Source organism: Xenopus tropicalis, chromosome 4 (genome assembly GCF_000004195.4).
Source record: "Xenopus tropicalis strain Nigerian chromosome 4, UCB_Xtro_10.0, whole genome shotgun sequence".
NCBI classification, from domain to species: Eukaryota; Metazoa; Chordata; class Amphibia; order Anura; family Pipidae; genus Xenopus; species Xenopus tropicalis.
In genome coordinates, this window is record NC_030680.2 from 91,440,258 (window position 1) to 91,464,604 (window position 24,347).

Below are 24,347 nucleotides of genomic sequence, written 5' to 3' on the forward strand. Positions count from 1 at the left end.
CAGAAAACGCTCCGGCAGAGAGCTTAAGCTTGGCAATTGGCGGCTGGGCCGCAACAGGTGGGGGTGCAACAGGAGCATCCGTAGGATCCCTGGGCAGGGGTTGTAGCTGGGCTTGAACTTCTTGGAAACCTGCCTGTAGTTCTTGCACCGCTCGAGTGAGGGTCGCCATCTGCTGGGTAAGGAGCTGCATAGCAGAAATTTCCTCAGATTCTTCCATACTGGCGAAGTGATACTGTCAGGACAAGCCGGGCGCGTCACTGGAAGAACTCGTAGAGGAAGGACCTCTCCTACACCTCCCACTAAGGATCACAGCCACTGAGGATGGAACAGGACTTGAACCAAGTGGAGGAGTGGCAGGAGTGCCGAACCGGAACGTCAGAGCAAAATCGGCAGGCAAAAGCGAGGTCGGACAGGCGGGAAGTCGGTACAGGCAGCAAGTTTTCAAGATCGAGAGTCAGGCCGGGTCAGAGAATCAAATAGGCAATCACAGGAAACAAGCTTGGCGTCTTTCACAAGGAAACGATCACTTCGCAATGCTGGTAGGCCTTTGGCGTCCTTTTGAGCGCAATGCGCCTGCGCCGGCGTCAAGACGCGCGCCGGCGTTAATGCGGGCGTCACAACGCACGCCGGCGTCAATACGTGCGCGAGCGACGGAGCGCGCGCGGCCGTCGGAACGTGCACTGGCGATCGGGCGCGCGCCTACCTTAGGCGAACGACCAGGTACCTGACACTAGGGCACTGCCATGCTGACATCTCTTTATTGGAACAAATTTTTTTTTCGTTATTTAGTAGAGTTTTACACGAATATGTGAACGCCAGCTGGCAGTGAAAGGATTAAATTAATTTTAAGTATATTATAAACTAGACTAGTCTTCAACAATCAGTATTTATGGTTTTTATTATTATATTTTTATTATATTTATTATTGCTCTTTTCAGTTTATTTTTTTAACCTGGAACAAAAAAACAAAAACTTTTTGCTCTGCAAATCTGCAGTTTTATTAAATTTGTTAGTTGTTATTGCTAATCTGTAGAACTCCTCTCCTATTAATTTTCCATTGAGACATGCACTGCTGCCTGGTTTTTGTTCCAATCTCGACAGCTATAGGACTCTAAATTTATTTAAATACACATGAAAAATAATTTTAAAAAAAATTAGCAGTTATAGCCTGTCTTAGAATACAATTGTCTGTATCATACCAAACATTAATTTTGTGAAGAATAAACCTTTAATACAGTTGTGCTGGAATGTTGATTTCTGAAGTTTACATAATATAAATTATTAACGTGTGTGAAATATCTCATCTAATTTTAGTGAGCAGATGGCTTTGTCTGTTTAGAATTGATATTTAGGCTTCCTCAGGAATGTTAGCTTGTAATTTCATAAAACTATATAGGATTTGGAAAACTGAATTTAATAAAGAGACAAGAGATGAATTGTACCTTCAAAAGGTCCCAACACTTGTCTTTATTAGTGGGAGAGAGAAGATCCCCTTGTTTTCCTGCTAAAATTTCTTCCTTTCTAATGAAAGTTTAAATGAAAAGTCCAGCTGTGTCATAGGTTAAATCTTATTGCTCTGCTAGATGACATAGTTACAGAAGAATCTGTATCACAGAGTAAGGGATATAAAAAGAAAGAATTATACAGACTTGTTTATGTAACTGATCCAACTAAAGATCCTCCATAAAGTATCAAGTGACTTTAAGCAGCACTGCGTGGTCCAGCTAGATGGGAGCACATGGCTGCAATCATGGACCTATGTTGTGAAGGAACAGCCGTTGATTGATAAAGATTTGCAACCTTCATTGGAATCAGTGCCGAGCTTCAGAGGTTAATACACCAGTAAAAATACCACTTGGCCACTTAATGCTTAATATTTCCTCCCCAAAACTCTGTCCGTTAACCCTTGAAATTTGCCACTTGAAATTTAATAAATAGGTGCTTTTGTGTGGCCATCAAATACAATAAGAATAATCAATATGTGGTTTCTCTTGCAGTACGTGACCTCCCCCAGCACTGAATGTGGTGCAGCAGTGGCAGCAATTAAACGCAAAGCGTGGCTGAAGCCATTTAACTTGTACTTTTGTGAATCAGTATACAGGTATGGGACCTGTTATCCAGAATGTTCAGGACCTGGGGTTTTCCGGATAAGGGATCTTCCAGTAATTTGGATCTCCATAACTTAAGTCTGAAAAAAAATAATTTAAATATTGAATAAACCCAATAGGCTTGTTTTGTCTCCAATAAGATTTAATTATATCTTAGTTGGGATCAAGTACAAGGTACTGTTGTATTGTTACAGAGAAAAAGGAAATCATTTTTAAAAATTAGAATTATTTACTTATAATAGAGTCTATGGGAGATGGCCTTTCCGTAATTTGGAACTTTCTGGATAACAGGTTTCTTGATAAGGGATCCCATACCTGTACCAGCATCTGCAATTTCTGTAGGAGCTCAGGACAGATAGCATTCATTTTCATTTATGCTGCAAACTCTGCCTTGTAAATTGATCCCTTTTTAACTTTACTACTCCCAATTAGGATCATTTACCTACAACCATTCTTCTATATTCTGAAATGCATCAGAGATCTAGAGAAGCCATAATTTATATCCACTCTTTGCACAAGGATAATTGGAGCAGAAAAAATATCATCAATCTCTGAGACAATAAATCAAACAAAATCATATTAGTCCATTAAAAGACAGTTCCATAACATTTTAACCAAAACCTTACTGTTCATTTTCATTATGATCCTCCATCTCTCAACCTTTCCACTTTGATTTTTCTAAACTAAATAAAAGCAAGAACATTTGACCCCTTTTCTTCTGCTGGAGCTTAGAGAGAACTTTAGCAGTCTCCAGTGCTGAATTAAAATGAACAAAAAGATGAATGTGCGATAGTTGTACTGTCTGTTGAAAATTGTTTTCTCAGTGCAAATATTAAGAGATGTATTAACTTATTTTTCTTGTATGTTTTATGTGTATGCACATAAAAATAAATAACATTTTCCTTACTGGTAATTTTGTTTAAAAGGTTTATATAGGCTGACCTATACTAAACACAGTTCAGTTGTCTGAATGGAAATAAAACTGCCACAAAATGGCCACAAAGACCATGTTTGTGCATTATTTCACTAATGGTAACTCTCTTAGTATGCTGTAGTTTATATATGGTATGCATTAAGAGAACTTTTTTCAAATTACTTAAATTTATGAAAGACGACCTGTCATTGCTGTAAGAACAAATGCCATAATCTAGTTGGTGTTTAATACAACTGCTACAAAAATGTATTTATTATTTATAAGCTAGTTATTTTTTATTGATCTTTCCAACCAAACATTTGTCTTGCTGCAAACATCTACCTGTTATCAGAAGTCCTAGATTGATAGCAGTAGAAATTGATTGTTTCAGTTCATGTAAATTTTAAGGTCCAGGAAACATGTGCTTTTGCCTAAAGCAGGTAGAGGGTGTAATGGGTGGGGTTATGGGGTCAGTATATGGGGATAGGTGAAAGTCCTGTTTCTCTCAATCTATGACAATCTGTTATGTATTGTGCTGCCATTGCTGCTGTTGGTGCCTCTTCTCACAGTAGCCAATCAGAGGCCCATTAGATGATAAACAACATCACTGTTCTGATACAGTCCTTGTCTGTCGCTCTTGGGAGATCAAACTGGAGTAGTTCAGGTTGAGGCTTTTATATGAGGCTATCGTTTCCCTAAAGAATAAGTAAACCTTTTTTTCCTATATCTAAATTGACTCTAAACAGCCCCCAGAATAACATACCTTTCCTCTGAACTCCGAGAGTAAATTCTGTATCACAAGCAGCACAACTTCAGGTCTCACCCTTTTCTTTGCTGAGCTTTCTTCCCTCTGACCATGAAGATGGTAGAAAAGGTGCCTGCCACACTTGCTTGCTGCTCCAGTGGAAATTAATCAGGCATGTGCAGTAGGCACTTCTTGTTTTATATGTAAAGAAAACAAAGCAGTGGCTTTAGCTATGGAGTTTTGCAATTGTCAGCTTTGTTCACCAGCTTTGTAATTTTTTTTTACTTTATAGCTGGATTGACCAGTGATGTCTGACCTTTTTCTACTTTACTTTTTTTTTTTTTTTAACCACAAATAATTGAGAATCATTGACTGATTTTAAAGCACCTTTCATCAACAAAAAGAATTACAATAATATGCTGGGAATTGCATAGATCTTTTTATTTTTTTTCTATTTTGCCCCTGAGAATTTGGCATTAAATGTGTTAAATCTACAGTTCTAGGTTAAAAATGGATAAATGTGTTAATAAAAATGTCTGCAAAGTAGAAATGTTGGCTTTTGGCTGCCTTGATTAAATTTTACAAACTATATTTGAATATTAAAGAGCAGTAGCTATTACTTTTTTAATGTGGCTGCTCGTGGCATCAGTCAACACACTCATTTGCATAATGCTACACCCTCCGTGCTTCTGTAGCAAAACATCATTGCTGTGTATCTTTATTAGGAGGAAGTGACCAATCCATCTTCTTAAGGCACAAAACAAATTGTCACTTTCTTTTGAATGTGCAATTGGTAGGATCAAGAGGGACGTAAAAATGGGATTAACAACCAATAGTGATGATTATGCTTTTATCTCTTTGGTTCCTTGCTGTTTGTTTTATTGTTTAGTTGAGTCAGGGATGAGGGGGGTTTGCCCTTTTTCATCAACATTCTTTTGTTAATTTCTATGCCAGTTTGTCTACGATATACAAGATAAAAACAACCCTGAAGTAGATGAATGTTTGCTAAAAATTTTTCAAATCATATAAAGAGACACAGAATATTCATATGGTTTTGATAGCTTTACTAAAGGGTTCTACTTATAATAATATTTTCTGCCCAAACTGTTGCTAATGCTTACTGTAACATGCTTACTATTTTTCTATTTCTACTATTTTTGAATTTTTATTGTTGTAACCTCTGTGACTGAAACCTGTGAATGACCTAGGGACAGATTTACTAAAACTCCATATTTTTTTTTTTTTTTTTTTAATTTTCAAATTCGACTAAACTCTGTTTCCTAAATGTCTAATATTTACTTAAAAGAAGTTGCAAGGAAAAGGCATGTAAGAATAGTCATAAAAACTCAACTTGTTTGAATTGTCATCGCAAAAATTACAACTTTTGAATTATCACTTTGACAATTTGAAGAAGTCAAATTGAAATCTCTAAAGTTTTGAGACAAAAGAAAGATCTTCAAGGGAAGGGACCTTTGCCATTGACTTCTACATGAACTCGTGATGTTTAACCTGGCGAATTGTTGAATTCGGATTTTTAGGCGGAAACGTTGTGGCGTTTTATTCTCTGGCTTTTTGAACTAAAAATTCAATTTGTGTTTAGAAAAAAAATTGATGGTTAGTAAATGGGCCCCTTAGTGTTGAATTGCTATAAATATGTAAAAAAAACACCACAACACGTAACACAACAAAATCTATAATTGTGTTTATAGGTGGAAATACTTTGCTATCTTTTTGAAAGGGGGCTAAGCAGTTTTATGCATTTTAAGATTTGCTGCCAGACCATTCCACCAGTGCTATTAAAAAGAGCATCAGAATGCAAGTTGCAAAATAATGGCGTCCCTCTAATTTCCTCGGTCTGGCAATGCCACATACGCCAGCTGAGGCTTACTGACCCTAGCATTTGTTTAAATGTCAAAATAATAGCCAGAAAGGAGAAGGTCTGAATAGGAAGGTCAAATAATAATGCAAATCTGACTTCATAGTCTGGCTGCTGAGGTCTCTCAACCTAGTAACTGGTTAGCAATTTAATTCCGCTTGAGAAAGAGAGAGAAAGAAAAATGCCAAATGACCTAGAACACAAAGATAATAAAGAAACACTAATTTAGACTATTTGTAATTAAATCTACATGTGAAATGGAAGAGTAAAATAAATTTTGTTAGATTCACCTTATCAGAAGCCATGTTGTTTATTCAGTTTTCCATTTCCCTGGAGTCCTCCTCAATAAGTTTATACACAGTTACTATGATGGGTAGAGACAAATTCATATAGGAGCTTGTCATCTGACCTTCCCCCAAATTGCAATATCGGTAATTGTAGGAATTCAAGTCTTGGCTGAAGGAAGCTGATTTTTGTTACTTTGTTTCTGTAGTTACTAACAAAGAGTAACAAAGAAAAAACAGATGCTGCAAGTAACATACAGATGCAGCTTAATAACAATTAATTTACAAATAATTCTAGAATAATAAATTCAAAATTATGCAAAAAAGGTTTTTTTTTCCTTTATTTGGGTGTACATTCCTTTTGCTTATATTATGCTGTCTTTCATTATGATTGAAGTATAGTAGGATTCCCAAGATACATTTTTTAGGGCACCGTAAAAGATTGGTTTAAAATTTGGAAAGTTTGAGATGGGGGGCTTCAGGTTTTCTTTGAGACACAGTTCTTTAATTTGTTAATGACAAGGTGTAGGCAGTGCAGCATTAATGTGTACACTATATGACAGCTTTTGCATTCCATAGGATCGCAGTTCAGCAAGAAATGACCTGTTAACGCTGAGATTGTCACCCTGGCTGCTCTCTGGAGCTGAAGCTTGTTTATTAATTTTTTTTATGAAATTTACATTTGCCAAAATAGATTTTATAGTTTATTATTTCTCTGTAATGCTAGCAAATTTCTTATGATATTGCAGTAGCTTTAAATAAAATGTATTATTATTATGGTAATACTCTATTGGGGACCATAAAATCCGCAGCAGTAACATTTTGTGATAATATAAGCCGCATATAGTAAATATAAATATCCTATTTATAATATAAGCTGCATAACACAATATTTTCATTGCATTCTTACTATTCTTATGAAATGTTATTTTACATTGTTATTCACAGGAAATAATCGAATTCCCTATTCTGAAGTTAAATGGTAGAACAATGGAGATAGAATCCACTTTTCACACATATGTTCAACCTGTTGTGCACCCGCAGCTCACCCCATTTTGCACTGAGGTAAGAAAATATGAATTCAATGAAGAGAAAGAACCATATGTTGAATGTTGCACATTATGTGCAAGAGTCTAAATTTTTATGGTGTACTTTTTTTTTTCTAAATGACATTGTTTACATAGCAAATTTTTCACTCTACCATTTAAAATGTTATTCTTGAACCAACAAATATGGGTTTTATGTTAGTTGTAATATTGGTGTGTATACAACGATCTTAGTACATTGTGCCTGAGTCTGAACTGATTTTAAAAACTTGTTTCTCCTACTCCCATGTATCTAGAGGAGTCTCAAGCCAGACTTGCATTTCTTACCATTAAAGGACATGTAAACCCCACACACAAAAATGTAATCAGTCAACAGCCTCTTTGAAATCTTTCAATACCTGCCACACTGGTTGTCCAGAGGTTAATAGTAAGGCTGCAGTGTCCCCTTTATCACTTAGATTTGCTTCTCCTCCTGTAACCCACTCGGCCCCCTCCCTCTGGAATTTGCTTTGGCTGTTGGCTTGTGGGCATGCTCAGTTGTTCTAAGGTCAGATTACTAAACACGCCCTCCAGTCTAGCAGCGTGTGTGTGTAGGCTGTTTGCAGATTTAAATGTATCCAATTATGTATCAGAGGGAAAATGGCCACCAGGTGAAAGCTGCTATTTGCTTTAGGAAAATGTGATGGCGCTAGCAAATGGAGGGGATATATGCAGTACAAATGATGCCATTTGGGTGGAAGAGGCGTGCCCAACTAATATACATTGTAGGTAAATGTAGGCTTTACATGTCCTTTAAAGGAACAGTAACACCAAAAAATGAAAGAGCTTTAAAGTAATAAAAATATAATGTACTGTTGCCCTGCACTGGTAAAACTAGTGTGTTTGCCACAGTAACACTACTATAATTTATATAATAAGCTGCTGTGTAGCCACGGGGGGCAGCCATTCAAGCTGGAAAAAAGGAGAAAAGGCACAGGTTACATAGCAGATAACAGATGAGCTCTGTAAAATACAATAGTGTTTTATCTGTTATCTGCTATGTTCCTGTGCCTTTTCTCCTTTGAATGGCTGCCTCCATGGCTACATAGCAGCTTATTTATATAAATTATAGTAGACTTTCTGAAGTAAACACACAACTTTTACCAGTGCAGGGCAGCAGCACATTATATTTTATTTTATTATATATTTTATACACTTTAATTTTTTGATGTTATTGTTCCTTTAAGTGCTATTCTATCTACTGAGAGCTGCTATCTTGCTACCGTCCCATTGTTCTGCTGCTGATCGGCTGCTGGGGGGGGAAAGAGAGGGGAGTGATATCGCTCCAACTTGCAGCTGAGCAGTAAAGTGTGACTGATCAGAGCACAGGTCACATGGCTGTGGCACCCTGGAAAATGAAGAATATGGCTAAATTAAAAAAAAATAAATCTGGAATATTCTTCCAGTATCCTTTTGGTTTGTCCGCAGGATATTTAGCAAACAGTGGACTGTCAGCAATATTTTTGGGGGAGAGCAGTAGATTTCTTCTTGCTACCCTGCCATACACACCATTGCCTTTCAGTGTTCTCCTGATGGTGAACTCATGATCATCAACATTCAGGCCTTCATTTGCTTAGAAGTTACCCTGGGTTCCTTTGTAACCTCAGACTATTAGATGCCTTGCAGTTAAAGTTAGTGTAATGGCCTTTAGAGAGAGTCCTGTAACCTTCTCCAGCTTTATGGGCATCACAAACTTTTTCTGAGGTCCTCAGACACTTCCTTTGTTGGAGCCTTGATACTCATCCATAAATGTGTTGTATGTGTGATCAGGCTTTGCTGGGTCCCCATTCTTTAAATAAAACATGGTCAGGCATCTCCAAGCAGCAGCAGTGCAGTACATGTAAATAAGCCTTTCAGATAAAGAATTATTGATCTTGCTTTGCTTTGTGAGACACTTTGCCATATTGCAAGACTGGACTCGAGTATCTAGAAATGTAACATCAAATGTAGGTACAATAAGGTACAGTGAGTTGATGTTCAAAACATTTGCAGGGTAATACTGTGCCCTACATCACCAGGGCCACCCCCTTTTGAGTGTACCAACTAGGTTTCTACTGCATTTGTCTTAATTTACATGTTTTGATGAATTTACAACAGTGTACTGTGCATTCCTCTAAATGTTTTAGAAATTTTTTTTAGAAAAATTTCATTTAGCAGTCTGGTATGGCAGATTGCTTAATGCATGATGCAGATTCAATACTTTCCCCCATATTTGTATTATAAACCTCTTCCCCCTAAAATTGCTTTTTATACCACTAATATTATCCCTTTAAATGAATACATGTTTCCCTTACAAAGCAGGGACTATCTGCCACTGTCAGTCATTTTGAAATTATATTTCAGAATCTGAATGATGAATAATTAACCAAGGGTTATGGTTTTAGATAATCCTGCAGTTGCTATACTTTATGCTCTGGGTATATGTAGTCTTTGAAACACTGAGAAAATTACATATGTATATATTTTAAAATATTAATGCCACATGTCTTTGGACTTGGAAAATAATACCTTTGCTAAAATTTATACATTTTATATGTATTTGGGGCATAAAGAGTTGGCACAGTGGTTATGAAAAAACGAAAGAGATGGGAAAAGGAGAATTTATGCTGGATTCAAAAGTCAGAATTATAATTACAGGAGAAGGAGTGAGTTGGAAACAATGGAAATTAGAGGGAGAGGGACAGCACTGCTGAGGGTAAAGAAACAGGAGTAGAAACAACTTAAAACATGAGACACTTCTGATATACTTAGGGGCTGATTAATGAACTTTTAATTGTCAGGTGCAGTTAAAGCAAAGTCAGAAATTGTGAGTAACCATCAGAAAATCTATTGTTTGTGCCAAAGGGGTAAATACAAAAAAATGTTAGCGCCAAGGGTGACCCAGAAGAAAATGACATATCTGTTCATTTTTGTTGAATAAATGATAGCAAAGTCAATGTTTCATTATTTTTTAGTTCAGTTACATCACCTTAATCTTTAAAGTGGTCCTCCACTCAAAAACAATTTCTTACATAGTTAAAGAAACTGTAATTGTAAGGTTTCCAAGCGATCTTTATTATTCCTTATGTGAAGGTATTTCATCCTGATTTGCCACCTGCTGGTGCAGAATTCCTGCATTTGACAAATAGCCCTGTGTGCCATCATCCTTAAGGAGATGTAAATGTTAAAAATACAAATCATATATTTAGCATTAGACCACTATTCTGTACACTTTACACTACCTTAATATTTAATATAGGACTACCTTACTTCCACCGTGTCCAGCGCTTCCCCTGGTGTTTCCCTCTCACATGCGCCATCTTTAAAAGTTGTTCTGGAGGAGCGGAAGCCCCCACCCTCCTCGAAAGCCGGCTCGCATCTGCACGGGTGCGCGCCGACTGTAATACCAGCGTGCACCTTGCAGCAGAGACGTGTGCGCAGCTCACTGAGATCACGCGCAAGAACTTGCGTGCTTTTATTGAAAGATGAAAGTTGAAATATACTATACTACTTCAAAAAGAAACTTATATTATACCTTTTGGAACACTAGAACATTAAGGGGGCCATTTACTAACCATCAGAATTTTTCCCCCCCCGATTTGTGTTTTTAGAGATTCGCAATGCATCAAAACGGCTAAAAATCCGAATCTGACAATGTGCCAGCTAAAACTTGCTGAGATCATGTTAAAGTCAATGGCAGACTTTCCTTCCCTTACCAGAAGGGTCCTTCTTTTGCTTAGAAACGTTAGAGGTTTTGGATTTTTGATGCTGTTTTTTTGAGTGACAGTTTGAAAAAGTCAGTTTTTATTCAAGCTGAAAAATGTGTAATTTTCACACATTTTCCTGCATGTGCTTTTTCAATTCAGATTTTTTAGTAAATGCCAGAAATTCCTGGAAACAAGGTGATCCAAATGTTAAAACTAATTTTAGTTAATATGCCCATAGGTGTCTAGTTATGGAATTTAAGGGCCTATGGCCAAATCTTTGTGCACTTTGCCCTTCTACTTGTGCCTGTTTGTTATTCTTCCAGGATATCTTTCATTAACTGTTATTTAAAGTAAGAGGTGTTGCGGTTTAGTTTTTTCAAAATTTTGCTGTGTGCTAAATAACAATGTTGGGTGGACTATAAGGTGTACACCAAGTTTGCCAGTAGCTGCATTACTAGAGCTTGCTCTAGTGCAGGGCAGTCCAACTGGCAGCCTGTGGCCCCCCACCTGTCCACTCTGCATTGTTCATTACTCAGGCTCAGATTGTAAGCACCCACATTGTTCACCTATTCGCACTTCAGACAGAATGTAGGAGCAGTGCCAGCATTGTGTCATTGCATGGACTGTCTGCCCTATGTTGCCTATGTGTGCCATACTCCGCCTGCCCTTTGCTACCTGTGTGTGTGCGCCATACTCTGCCTGCCCTATACTGCCTGTGTGTGCCATACTCTGCACAGTTTTCCAATTTTGTCAAATCGTGCCGGCATCCTGCATTGACCTTATAATTTTGCACAGTTTAGTATTGTCAGCGAAAATAGAAACAGCACTTCTATGCCCACCGCCAGGTCATTAATAAACAAATTAAAAAGCAAAGGACCAAGGACTGACCCCTGCGGTACTCCTCTAACAACACTGGCACAATTAGAAATTTTTTCACTTACCACCATTTTTTGTAATCTATCCTTCAGCCAGTTCTATGTCCAGTTCTTTTTAACTTGTTTATTAATGGAGGTGGGCATTTGAAAGTACTGTTTCTATTTTTGCTAATGATACTAAAGTGTGCAAAACTAGAAGTTCCATGTAGGATGCTGACACTTTGCAGAGCGATTTGACTAAATTGGAAAACTGGGCAGCAAAATGGAAAAAGAGGAACAGAACTAGGTTGAGAACAGTATAGGTTGAGGTTTTGTGTAATGCCCTGCCAGGTGTAGCTTGGATGATTTCTTAAACAAGCATAATATAAAGTGTATTGTGACACTGTAATCTATAACTACTATGGATATTGGTATATATAGATAAATCATGAGCGTATAAATAGGTTGGTGTGTGTTGGAGTGTGTGGCGTTTGTTTGGAGGGGTTGACATTTGTCTTTTTTTCAACCCAATGTAACCATGTAGCCCACCTAGATTGTAAGCTCTACGGGGCAGGGACATTTTCTCCTGTGTCTCACATCACCTGACATGTGGAGGCAGATTTATCAACATTCTGATGTTTGTGGTTTTTTAAATGCATTTCCAATAAAACCACACATGTCTAGTCATTTATTAAAAAACCTGAATGTAAACAGTGTGAATAAATGAAAATGTGGAAATAAAACAAAAAGAACACGAAAACCTTATATTTTTCAAGGTTTTTATAGGAATTCCATAGGAATTTTCATGTGCTTATAAACTAAAAAAAAAAATCCTGAAAGTCTCTAAAGCCTCATATTAAATATTGTTATAATTTGCCTAGGACAGCTCCCATTGACTTCTACATGACTTTGACAGCTTGTAGATGTTTTTTTTACATTTGTGGTTTTGACAGAAAAACATTTTTTTACATAAAAATTTCAAGTTTCAGCTAAAAAAAAAAACCAAAACATGAATTGTATTGATTTTATTTATTATGTTTTCTTCCCTGTGTGTATTTTTGTATTTTAATAACTGTACAGCGCTGCATATCCTAGTAAAGTTATACAGGTATGGAATCCCTTATCTGGAAAACCAATATCCAGAAAGTTTAGAATTACAAAAAGGCAATCTCCCATAGACTCCATTATAAGCAAATAATTCTAATTTTTAAAAAAAAAATCCTTTTTTTTTTCTTCTAATAATAAAACAGTATCTTGTACTTGATCCCAACTAAGATATAATTAATCCTTATTGGAGGCAAAACAAGTCTATTGGGTTTATTCAATATTTAAATTATTTTTAGCAGACTTAAGTAATGGAGATCCAAATTACAGAAAGATCCCTTATCCGGAAAACCCCAGGTCCCGAGCATTCTGGATAACGGGTCCCATACCTGTACATACTAGCTTGTAACATTTTGGTGACACTTGGATACCTTCACATTTTTTAAATGAAAGCACGGTTAATTTGTCCCCAAATTAAAATGTATAAATATTGAAAGAGAACTCTCTTTCTGTACTTTAAATTTCTAATCGTAATGACTTAATGAACTACAAAAGAAAATCCTATTGCCTCCACTCTTCTTTTTAATTAACATTTCTTGCTGAAAGGTATTTATTGCCATTCCTTGATAGTCATTAGTTGAAAATATATTTGCCCTTAAGTCTGTGTTGTAGGATTCATTCTAGATGATTAAACATGCATGTGAGCTAATAAAGGATCAGGTAGGTTGCATTAAAATAGTTTCACTAGAATTATATCAGTGTCTGTATTTTACGTTTTAAAGCCATATGCACAACTTTTATTTAGCACAGATACAACATGGCATTACTGGCAGAATACCAGTGTTATCTGGGAATATCTTGTTAAAAGGAAACTCCAGTCAGTCTCAGTTTAGCTTATTGTAGTAGCCTGTAGCTGTGCATTGTATCTTGCCTTTTTCCATTAATATTGCACTCTCACCTGAATATGTAATTATTCTTTAGCAGGCATCTAATTAAAAAGAAAAAGTTCTAATTTACTGAGAGCTATGCTACCTGCGTGGGCCAAAATTAATTCTGCACAAGGGGTGAAGACTCAAAATGATAACTTCGCTTTTTGGTGAAGATTAAAGAATGACTGAATATATAAATTTACAAGATGCCCACATTTTTTTTTGTTAGAACAAGCCACTGATAAAATCCAAGGTATTGACCCAACCAGGAACTTGGAAAGTCTTACAGGGCTCCTCACTTGATGAGGCTATGGTGTCATACCTTGTGTGTCTGTATAGACCAAAGGGGGTTACTGTCACTTTGCCTAATCTGGGAAAAGGGAAACGAGTTCTCCAATCGTTTCCATTTTACTTTCTCCATAATGAGCACAGTTTTGTGTTGACAATTGTATGTACACTGATTTTTTTGCTCTGTAAATCTTTAAAAAAAAAAACAAAAAAAAACAGTTTTCTTTTTTTTTTTTTTTTATAGAAAGTTCTAAAACAGTGGTTCTCAACTTTCCTAATGCCGTGACCCTTTAATACAGTTTCTCTTGTTGTGGTGACCCCCAACCATAAAATTATTCCCAAGACCATCGGAAATATGTGTTTTCCAATGGTCTTAGGCGACCCCTGTGAACGGGTCGTTTAAACCGCCAAAGGGGTCCCGAACCGCTGTTCTAAAATGACACCTTAAAAAAAGACACAAATGCAAGAAATTTTTTTTTTTTTTTTTTATTAAACAAATTCTGTGGGTGACTGCATTAAGTATATTCAATAGTTTAGAACAGTGCTGTCCAACTGGCGGCCCTCGACTCCCCTCTGTGTGGCCCCCCACCTGTCTGGCTGCTTTGATGGCTTAAGTTTGTGTTATCTTTAAATGGTATCAGTACTGAGATTAACTAGCCCCCTGCATGGTTATCACCTGTAATCCCTCTGTATTGTTAAAAAATGTAATCCCCTGTGTTGTTCACACCTTTTAATCTCTGCATTGTTCACCCCCTGCAGTGTTCACACTTCAGGCTCAGACTATAATCACCCACATTGTTCACCTCTTCACACCTCAGACATTGTATGTACTGCCTGGCCCATGCTGCTTGTGTATAGGCAGCATAGGGTAGGCAGAGTATGGCACATAGGCAGCATAGGGCAGGGAGGGTATGGCACCCACAGGCAGCATAGGACAGGCAGAGTATGGCACACACAGGCAGCATAGGACAGGCAGAGTGCTGCCTGTGTGTGCCATACTCTGCCTACCCTATGCTGCCTGTGGGAGGTGAACCTGGCAGGGGTTTGTTCTGGGAGTTTGTTAGCAGTTGGAAATAGCCTTAATGGTTCCTAAGGTGTGTAATTATATGCTGGGGGGTTGCTGTGCTATCCACAGGGGAGGAGGAGGCATATGGATTTAAGGGTGTGTCTTAAGATGATATAATATAATTCTTTAACATATGAATGATGGTTGATATCCCTGCAGCAACCATTGTGATAAAATGGGTGTGGTTTGACGTGGGAGTGGTTTAAAATGGAGTGGCCAAAACTGGCTTCCATTAGCGGCCCTCCACCATGTATGCGAGAGAAATTCGGGCCCTCGGCACCACAGAAGTTGGACAGCACTGGTTTAGAATAAAAAGCCCATTAAACTTCAAGCACATTTATTTGTAATATATCTATACATATATAAATGTTGCTCAATATTTTTTTTTCTTTTTGTTTAGCTGACTGGAATTATCCAAGATATGGTAGATGGCCAGCCAACTCTAAGTCAGGTTTTGGAGGTAAGAAAATGTACTTTGTATATTTCTGTAAATGCTTTATTTTACTGTACCATCTTACCCAATTTGGAGTAGGTGCTTAATAATTCTTTTTCACATATTGGTTGATAATCTCAGAGTTGCTGGCTAAATTCACCTGCTGTAATTGGGTGATATCAATACGATATTTGCAGTGTACTGCTGACAAACAGCATGGTTGAGTTAATTTAGAGAAAAAAATATTTAAGTTGGGGAAGAAACTAATGAACTGATATAAACATGTAGTGAAACTGTAGTTGATGCTTAATTTTTCCTTTTTTTTTTTTAATTTAGCTTGCACTATTTTTTATTAGTGTGCATTTTCAACTAATCAGTTTTTCCAGCTTAACTATCCTGTTTTGCATTTGCATATATTAGATTGCTAAGACATGCTGCCAGACCAGGTGATATCAGCGATGAAATAACTTAGAAATACATTTTTAATATATAAATAACTGTAAGATAATATAGTACAGACTATTTTAAACAAATTACTAATTTGGCCCCAGAGACATTCACACTCATCAACCTTGCCCAAAACAGGTATTCTCATCTTTAAGATCATCTCAGCAGAACTAAGGGATTGGCCTTCCTAAAACTGCTGTCAGCTGCTTCCCACTCTGCTGAAGGGGAATGTTTTTACCTATAATTTATCCACTGTTTTAGTGGCTGTAGCTGACCGTCAGCGGGATCCTGTATATTATTGAAATAATACTACTTTTATTTTTGATCAGCCACAAGTTTCTCTTGTTTACGAGATGATTTTCTTGATGTCTGTCGACTGTTCTTAAATTGAGCAGTGGGTGACTGGATTATTGATTTGTATATACCCGTTTTGGAATATTTTCAGGTCCCCTTAGTTCATTACAAAGTTACAGATGTTAAGCTGGCCGTGCACGCACCGATATTATCGTAAAAAACCTTTCTACCTCTATATCTGACGATTCAGCCCTGAACGTCAGTGGAGGGTGGGAATGATCTTTTGTGCAACCATTGGTCGCACGAAAGATCGTTATTGCTATGTGTATGGCCACCGTTTGAAAACATTGTCATTGCAGTTATTAGGGTAATTGTTCCTTTAACAGCCACTATACTAAATAAGCACAAATTTGTAATTCTATCCAAAGGCTGGTGCCACATTGGGCTCATTCATGGCCTGCAGAATAACACAGGTCGAAAGTCAACCCCTATGCTTTCACTTGCCTCCTACCTTGCCGGCACCCAGAAGCATTGCCTCCACTCGGGTGCAGGCAGACACAGTGGATATTGGCTGTGAAATGCTAACTCTTGCATTTTTTTTTTTTGCAGATATCCACCCTGTCTGCCTGGGTGGAAGCAATGCTTAAGTAGCCATCACACTTGGCAAACCAACCACTTCCTTGGGATGTAGAAAAGATTCCATACCCATCATTTGGGAATCCCTGCAGTCCCTCTGGTCCCTCACATACTGTTAGTTTGCAATCCCTAGTCAAGTTAAGTGCAAAGTTATGCACTTTGGTAGAAATAACATAAACGCAAACTATCTACTGAATGGCAGTGTGTTGGGGGTTTCCTTAATGGAGAAGGATCTAGGGGTTTTTGTTGATAACAAGTTGTCTAATGCCAGGCAGTGTCATTCTGTGGCTACTAAAGCAAATAAAGTGCTGTCTTGTATAAAAAAGGGCATTGACTCAAGGGATGAGAACATAATTTTGCCCCTTTATAGGTCCCTGGTAAGGCCTCACCTTGAGTATGCAGTGTAGTTTTGGGCTCCAGTCCTTAAGAAGGATATTAATGAGCTGGAGAAAGTGCAGAGACGTGCAACTAAACTGGTTAAGGGGATGGAAGATTTAAACTATGAGGTGAGACTGTCGAGGTTGGGGTTGTTCTCTCTGGAAAAGAGGCGCTTGCGAGGGGACATGATTACTCTGTACAAGTACATTAGAGGGGATTATAGGCAGTTGGGGGATGTTCTTTTTTCCCATAAAAACAATCAGCGCACCAGAGGTCACCCCTTTAGATTAGAGGAAAGGAGCTTCCATTTGAAGCAGCGTAGGTGGTTTTTCACGGTGAGGGCAGTGAGGTTATGGAATGCCCTTCCTAGTGATGTGGTAATGGCAGATTCTGTTAATGCCTTTAAGAGGGGCCTGGATGAGTTCTTGATCAATCAGAATATCCAAGGCTATTGTGATACTAATATCTACAGTTAGTACTAGTGGTTGTATATATAGTGTATGTATGTGAGTGTATAGATTGGTAGGTGTGGGTTAAGTGTGCTGGGTTTACTTGGATGGGTTGAACTTGATGGACACTGGTCTTTTTTCAACCCTATGTAACTATGTAACTATGTAACTATGTAAGTTAAGAATGTACTAAACTACAGCCCATGAATAATCAAATGCCTTAATTTCATTTAGGTTATGGACATTTTTACATATCTTTAAATGCTACTGCATCCTCATTAAATGTCTTTTTCTTTTATCAGTATGGATACTACACTTAAATATGTATTGTTGTTGTATAACTGTTGTGGATATGTAGTAATAAATAGTGTGTACAAATAGTGTAAAATAAGGAGAAAGTACATATTTGCCATTAAAAATGATGTCCGTTTGTCTTTTTAGTAAACATCAAGGTAAGTTATTATAACATTTATGTTTATGCCTCCCGGTTTTCAACCACTCTTGTGACCTTCCAGTGTTTGTCCCTCATTGTGCCCCCACCTCTCTAAACAACTACCAAATCTTGTTAATAACAGAGAGAGTATAGACCAGAACAGATAAGATCTCAATTTTCTCCCTGTTCTGATTACAATGCCTTATCTGTGTATAGGCTGTGTGCCTTTTTTAAAGCTGAAAGCTGTTCATTGCCATTTCTTTTATGGATCTTTCCCTGTTTTATCAGAGAGTCGACGAGTGGATGGCCAAAGAGGGCCTTTTAGATCCAAGTGTCAAGTCCATCTTTGTTACTTGTGGAGACTGGGATTTGAAACTTATGTGAGTAAGCAAACTACTTTTGCCTTTTTTTCTTTGTATGTTTGAATTTTTTGTGAGCAGTTCTCTCTTACACTTCTCATATATAAAAACAGCAAACACTGTGTTATCAGTTTAATGATAACAGAGATATAATGGGCCATGTTTAAATGTTATTGTATTTCTACCCTGCTTTTACACAACTTTATTATGACCCTAAAAGTCATCATGTGATGTTGGATAATCTTGATTTTCCACTGTACAAATTGTTGACTGCATGAAGCACTACAATGATGGATGTCAGTCTGGAGACAGTTTACTTTCATGTAAATATTGCTATTATAAGTAGGGATGCACTGAATCCAGGATTCAGTTCGGTATTCGGCCTTCATCTGAATCCACGGTCCTGGTCGAACTGAATCTTAATTAGTATACATTAGCATATGCTAATTAGGATTTGATAGGGTAAAATGTTAGGGGGAAAAAAAATTCGACATGCACAGCCTTCCAGATCCTAATTAACATCTTCTAATTAGGATTCAGATTTGGTTCCTTATTCGGCCAAATGCCTTGGGATGGATACGGGGGTTCAGCCAATCCCGAAAAACTGGGTTTGGTGCATCCCTTATTATAAGGCATTTTACAGTTGGTCGTCTTTTTATATTTTTTGTGGTTTTTGATATTTTAGCCGTATTTTTCTGTTTCTCTTAGATTTAACTTTAACATACTGTTGCTGGACAGGATCCCCCACATAAACAGAAAACTGCTGTAGTGCAGCATTAGGCACTATCTCCAAGGAGTTTTTAAGATCACCCCTAGTGTGTGTGTTTCCTTTTAAAGGTCAATGAAACGTTAATAATGAATCCCTCCTATTCTAAAGGGATCTTATGTTAGCACTCATGGGCAGAGTTATTCCAGTTTCACCGGTGTCCTGTAGTAGAACCCTCATCAGAAACCAAGTCAAGAAATCAGGTGACATCACTAAAATCTCACATTCCTTTCAGCCCACTGCCCCGGGCAGCCTAGAATTGCATTGGGTGCATTTTCATAAGCTTGCTTGAAATCTTAAGCGCTTCAAAAATGACGCGTGCCTGGAATTGGGGAAAGGACATTTTTGCTCATGCGCAATCAGTGATTAATGATTAGATGGAAGCAGGACTGACTGCATTTTCACAGACTGCCTTGGAGTTTGGGACATATATAGCTAACTGACAAAACCTAGTAAGTGAGCTGAAAACCTAGTGAGCGAACACTACTATATGTGCACTATTCAAGAGGAAAGTGGATAAGAGCTGGCGTTCGTTCTACTTTTAGTACTCCAGTTTCCATTTTCACTCCAAAGACACACTGGCGGGTTAATTGGTCCCTGATAAAACCGACTACAGTGTCTAAAGGCAATAGGGGCCTTAATTTGTAAGCTACACTAGGCTAATGTATAATCATTGTAAAGTGCTGCAAAATATATTGGAGCTATGTAAATACGGAATTATTATTTTTTTTTTTTAAATATCATTGTTTTATTAAACATAAAAAGGAAGGGAAAGGGAGAAAAGGGGGAGCAATGGAAGATATAATTGTTTATTACATGTCAAGATTACATACAATGATATACATATTAATACACAGTGGTTTTGGCACAAGTCAAACTTATTTCCCGTGGTTAACATGTTAATAGGCATTTGTTGGGGTTTCCATACTGTATACCTTGTACTAGGATGATATACCCGTTGGTTTAAGATGCATAGATTGGTTGTCTGATGGCCTAATGCAACCTCTGCTATAGCAGGATTTAGCTCCAGCCACGGGGACCAGATTTTTTCGAATTTTGCTGGACAAAATATGGAATTATTAATAAGGAATTATCATGTCATATTATTATCATAGTCATGCACAATTCGAATTCCCCCATTTCTTAAGACTATAGAACAAGGAGGAGAGAGATGATATTTAATAACTGTTTCTCCATTAAGGCCTTCCCTTTATTCATTTTAAAGCCTGTCATTCATTCACCTGACTGCTTGCTAGGATAAGTTGCACAGGAACCACCAGGGTGAGAAATACAGAAAAAATTTGCAAAAGATGGGCAAACAATTGAAGAATTTAGGATTAATTAAAATTATCTTAGAAAATTATTGTTGAAAACTTTATTTTACAGCTACTTGGTGTTTTCTCTGATGACAGAAGTTGAGTTTACTGTGAAAACGAACAGTTGTCATCAGATAGTCCAGTGCCGTCCAACTGGCGGCAGCCCGTCCCCTCTGTGTGCCCCCCCCCACCTGTCTGGCTGCTTTGATGGCTTACCTTGGTGTAAGATTTAAATGGTATCAATACTGAGATTAACTGGCCCCCCTGCATTGTTCACACCACAGATTCAGGCTGTAAACCCCCCCGTATTGTTTTAAAATGTAATCCCCTGTGTTGTTCACACCTTTTAATCCCTGCATTGTTCACCCCCTGCAGTGTTCACACCTGAGACTCAGGCTGTAATCATTCACATTGTTCACCTGTTCACACCTCAGACATTGTATGTACTGCCTGGCCTATGCTGTCTGTGTGTATGACACACACAGGTAGGGCAGGCATAGTATGGCACACACAGGCAGCATAGGGTAGGGAGGGTATGGCACACACAGGCAGCATAGGACAGGCAAAGTATGGCACACACAGGCAGCTAAGGGCAGGCAGAGTATGGCACACACACAGGCAGGGTAGGGCAGGCAGAATATAGCACATACAGGCAGAGTATGGCACACACAGGCAGGGTAGGGCAGATAGAGTATGGCACACACAGGCAGCATAGGACAGGCAAAGTATGGCACACACAGGCAGCTAAGGGCAGGCAGAGTATGGCACACACTCAGGCAGGGTAGGGCAGGCAGAATATAGCACATACAGGCAGAGTATGGCACACACAGGCAGGGTAGGGCAGGCAGGGTATGGCACACACAGGCAGGGAAGGACAGGCAGAGTATGGTGCATAGGACATGCAGAGTATGGCACACAGGCAGCATAGGGCAGGCAGAGTACTGCCTGTGTGTGCCATACTCTGCCCGCCTTATGCTGCCTGTGGGAGGTGAACCTTGCAGGGGTTTGTTCTGGGAGTTTATTAGCAGTCGGAAATAGCCATTATATGGTCCCTAAGGTGTGTAATTATGTGCTGGGGGTTGCTGTGCTATCCACAGGGGAGTAGGAGGCATATGGATTTAATGGTATTTCTTAATATGACATAATATAATTCTTTCACAAATGAATGACAGTTGATATCCCGCAGTGAGGACCAAGCATTTGGGTTTTTGCTGCACTACCACCATTGTGTTAAAATGGGTGTGGTTTGAAGTGGGCGTAGTTTAACAGGGGAGTGGTCAAAACTGGCTTCCATTAGCGTCCCTCCACCATGTATGCTAGAGAAATTCCAGCCCTTGGCACCGCAGAAGTTGGACAGCACCTATTGAAATAGTCTGAACCAGCTGGGTGGTGGCAAATCTGGATTCGTAGACATTTGCTTATAATAAAATCTTAGTGCAAAATACACCCTTTAATAATCATAAGGGGTTATGTAATAAAATGTATAAAGCCATGCTACAGGTCTACTCACCTATAACAACCCATAAACAGGTAGCAATTAGTGGGTACCTTATTAGAAGAAAACATGACAAACATGATTGGCTGCTAGGGGTTACCACATTAGGGCAACATTTGTACCTTTTATTAAGTCTTTCATATTTAATTGTTTGCTTTTTCTGTTGAATATAAAAAGCAGAAAACTGCTACAGCTGGCCAGACAGAATATATCCTTGAAAAATAGATCATTTGCAGTTTGATAAACTCTTATGCTAGTTTTATGAGGCATATGTACTGATTATGACAGCTATAATTTATAGCCATTACACACTTTCCATAATAATATACCAACGATATGTTTTACCAATATTAACTTTAGTCACTGTCCTTTTGATTCATTAAATTTCTGTGCACTGTAGGAATCTTTCCTGGGTATGTTGGGAGCTAATGTATTTTGATTGGTATCAAGCCATTCATGTTAGTAGAATTTTGGAAATAGGCAAGGACCAAAAGCAAATGAATATAGCCATCCGTTGTTAGTTTCCCCTCAAACATTCAATCTAATGATGCCTCTAAAGACATGATTTATAATTAGGGGTGTGTATTAAGACTGTTATTTTTATCGCACAGATAAAAGACCAGCACTCATATGGCAGTAAATTGATATCTGGAATGTGTAAGTGATGGTTAGTTTTATTTTGGCATGAATTTTCAAATTTAGAGCTTAATAAGAAAATAAAAAATAATGAGGGACAGACAGCAAATGGCATTTTTATGGTGTCCTCTGAGAGGGAGATGAGACTCAAAGAGTGATTTAAGAAAAGCCACTGGAGGAAATAAAGAATATCAGCCCATTTTCTCTTTTATTTGAGTGTATTACTGCTAAACACGAATATAATATATTCAGGTATTCTCAGTGATTAGTTAAATTTTTTTTATTGTTTTATTTATTGTGGTTCAGCACAATCAAATTTGTAATTTCAAGACCGATTTTCAGCCAACGGCAAGGGAAGCAAATTCCTAAAATGCCCCATATCCTCTTGGATAGCGTAATATACTGGTGTTTGGCATTATAAAACCTACCAATAAACTGTAAAAACAAGCCAGTAGCATAATAGATTATGCATCAGAGTATATGCTTTTTAGGCACACCGCAAGATTTTATGCTTGGTAGTACCTAAGTGTAAGCATCTTTCCATAACAAAAAAGAGACCACGAAAAGGACAGAATGCAAGCACAAGTGCCAGGTTTGTGGCCAGCTGTTTGTTTAATTGCACAACCAGTGTGCGCAACACTGGACAATTTTATGAATGGAATTCAGTGTGCCCATTAGTGTAGTGGTGTCAGTATCACAGTATTTCCTTAGCCTCACTTCAGCTCACTGTCTACATTCTTTCTTATATCCCATTATCACATACATTTTTTTTTCTTTACCTTTTTAGTGTAATGTAACCAGTGGAGAATTACCCAAAACTGTCCTACCTCCTTAGATTTAATTGAATGGAAAATGTCTGAGTGTGCCAGTAGTGGTATTTTTCAGCCCAAAATTAATTTAGTCTTAAGTAATCAAGTTGGTGGGGAGTAGCCTGAAGTTTCCTCGAGAGCAACTTGGTTAATTTGCAAAGCCAAAGTGATGCATATATTTTTCCACTGGCGATTAACATTATTTCCGAAGGGAAGCATTTCAGGAGATTAGTCCTGAGCAGCAGAGGAGATTTATCGTAACCCCTAAAGTGACAGATGCAGGAGGATTTGATGTTAAAATGACATGTTTTCTAAGGGATTGTGGTCTGTCAGTACCCACTAGACACACAGGCAAATACAATAAAGCATTTTGGAAAAGTTTGTCTTAAGATATGCTGTGGTCTGTGGTGAGAAGAGGAAGCTTTTGAATGAAGTAAAGGGAAACTAATGTACACATTTGCAATTATGGGTAATATCACCTGCGCGTTACATTTAAAGTGCTGTTATACTGCTCTATATTTTATATCTCTTTAATTGTATTTTTATCCACCTAAAAAGCCGGAGCTGCTAGAACCTATTGCATTTAATTTAAAAGTAACTTAAAAGGAACAAGAGTTTCTTTACTACAAATTTCAAAATGGCAACACAAGAGTTGTAGATGGTGGATATATGTTATGCATCAGTAGACATGTATTTTTATATCTTTATGGGAATAAATATAACATTAGAACACCATAAGCAGGGCTATCTATAGAGATAAAAGCAGTGATCCCCAACTAGTAATTCCTTAGCAACATGTTGCTCACCACCACCTTTCATGTTGCTCCCAGTGACCACAAAGTAGGCACCCATTTTTAAATTTCTGGCCTGGAGACAGGTTTTGGAAGCGCAGAGAAACAGTTTTACTCCAAGTAAAATCTCCTGCAGGCCAGCAAGTCTTATGGGGCTACCAAATAGCCAATTGGAGTCCTTATATGGCATCCCCAAAGAAATTCTTTCATGCTTTTGTGGCTCACCA

At 37.9% G+C, this 24,347-nt stretch overlaps 1 protein-coding gene across 3 annotated transcripts in view; it reads left to right on the forward strand.

Moving 5' to 3' along the window:
* eri3 (ERI1 exoribonuclease family member 3) overlaps positions 1-24,347 on the forward strand; it is a 195,741-nt gene that overhangs the window by 29,047 nt on the left and 142,347 nt on the right. For all 3 annotated transcript variants that reach the window (XM_002931440.5, XM_031900941.1, XM_031900942.1), the window contains exons 3-5: positions 6,875-6,991; positions 15,279-15,338; positions 18,237-18,328. In XM_002931440.5, coding sequence (XP_002931486.2) covers positions 6,875-6,991; positions 15,279-15,338; positions 18,237-18,328 — 269 coding nt within the window. The remainder of the gene's footprint in view (positions 1-6,874; positions 6,992-15,278; positions 15,339-18,236; positions 18,329-24,347) is intronic.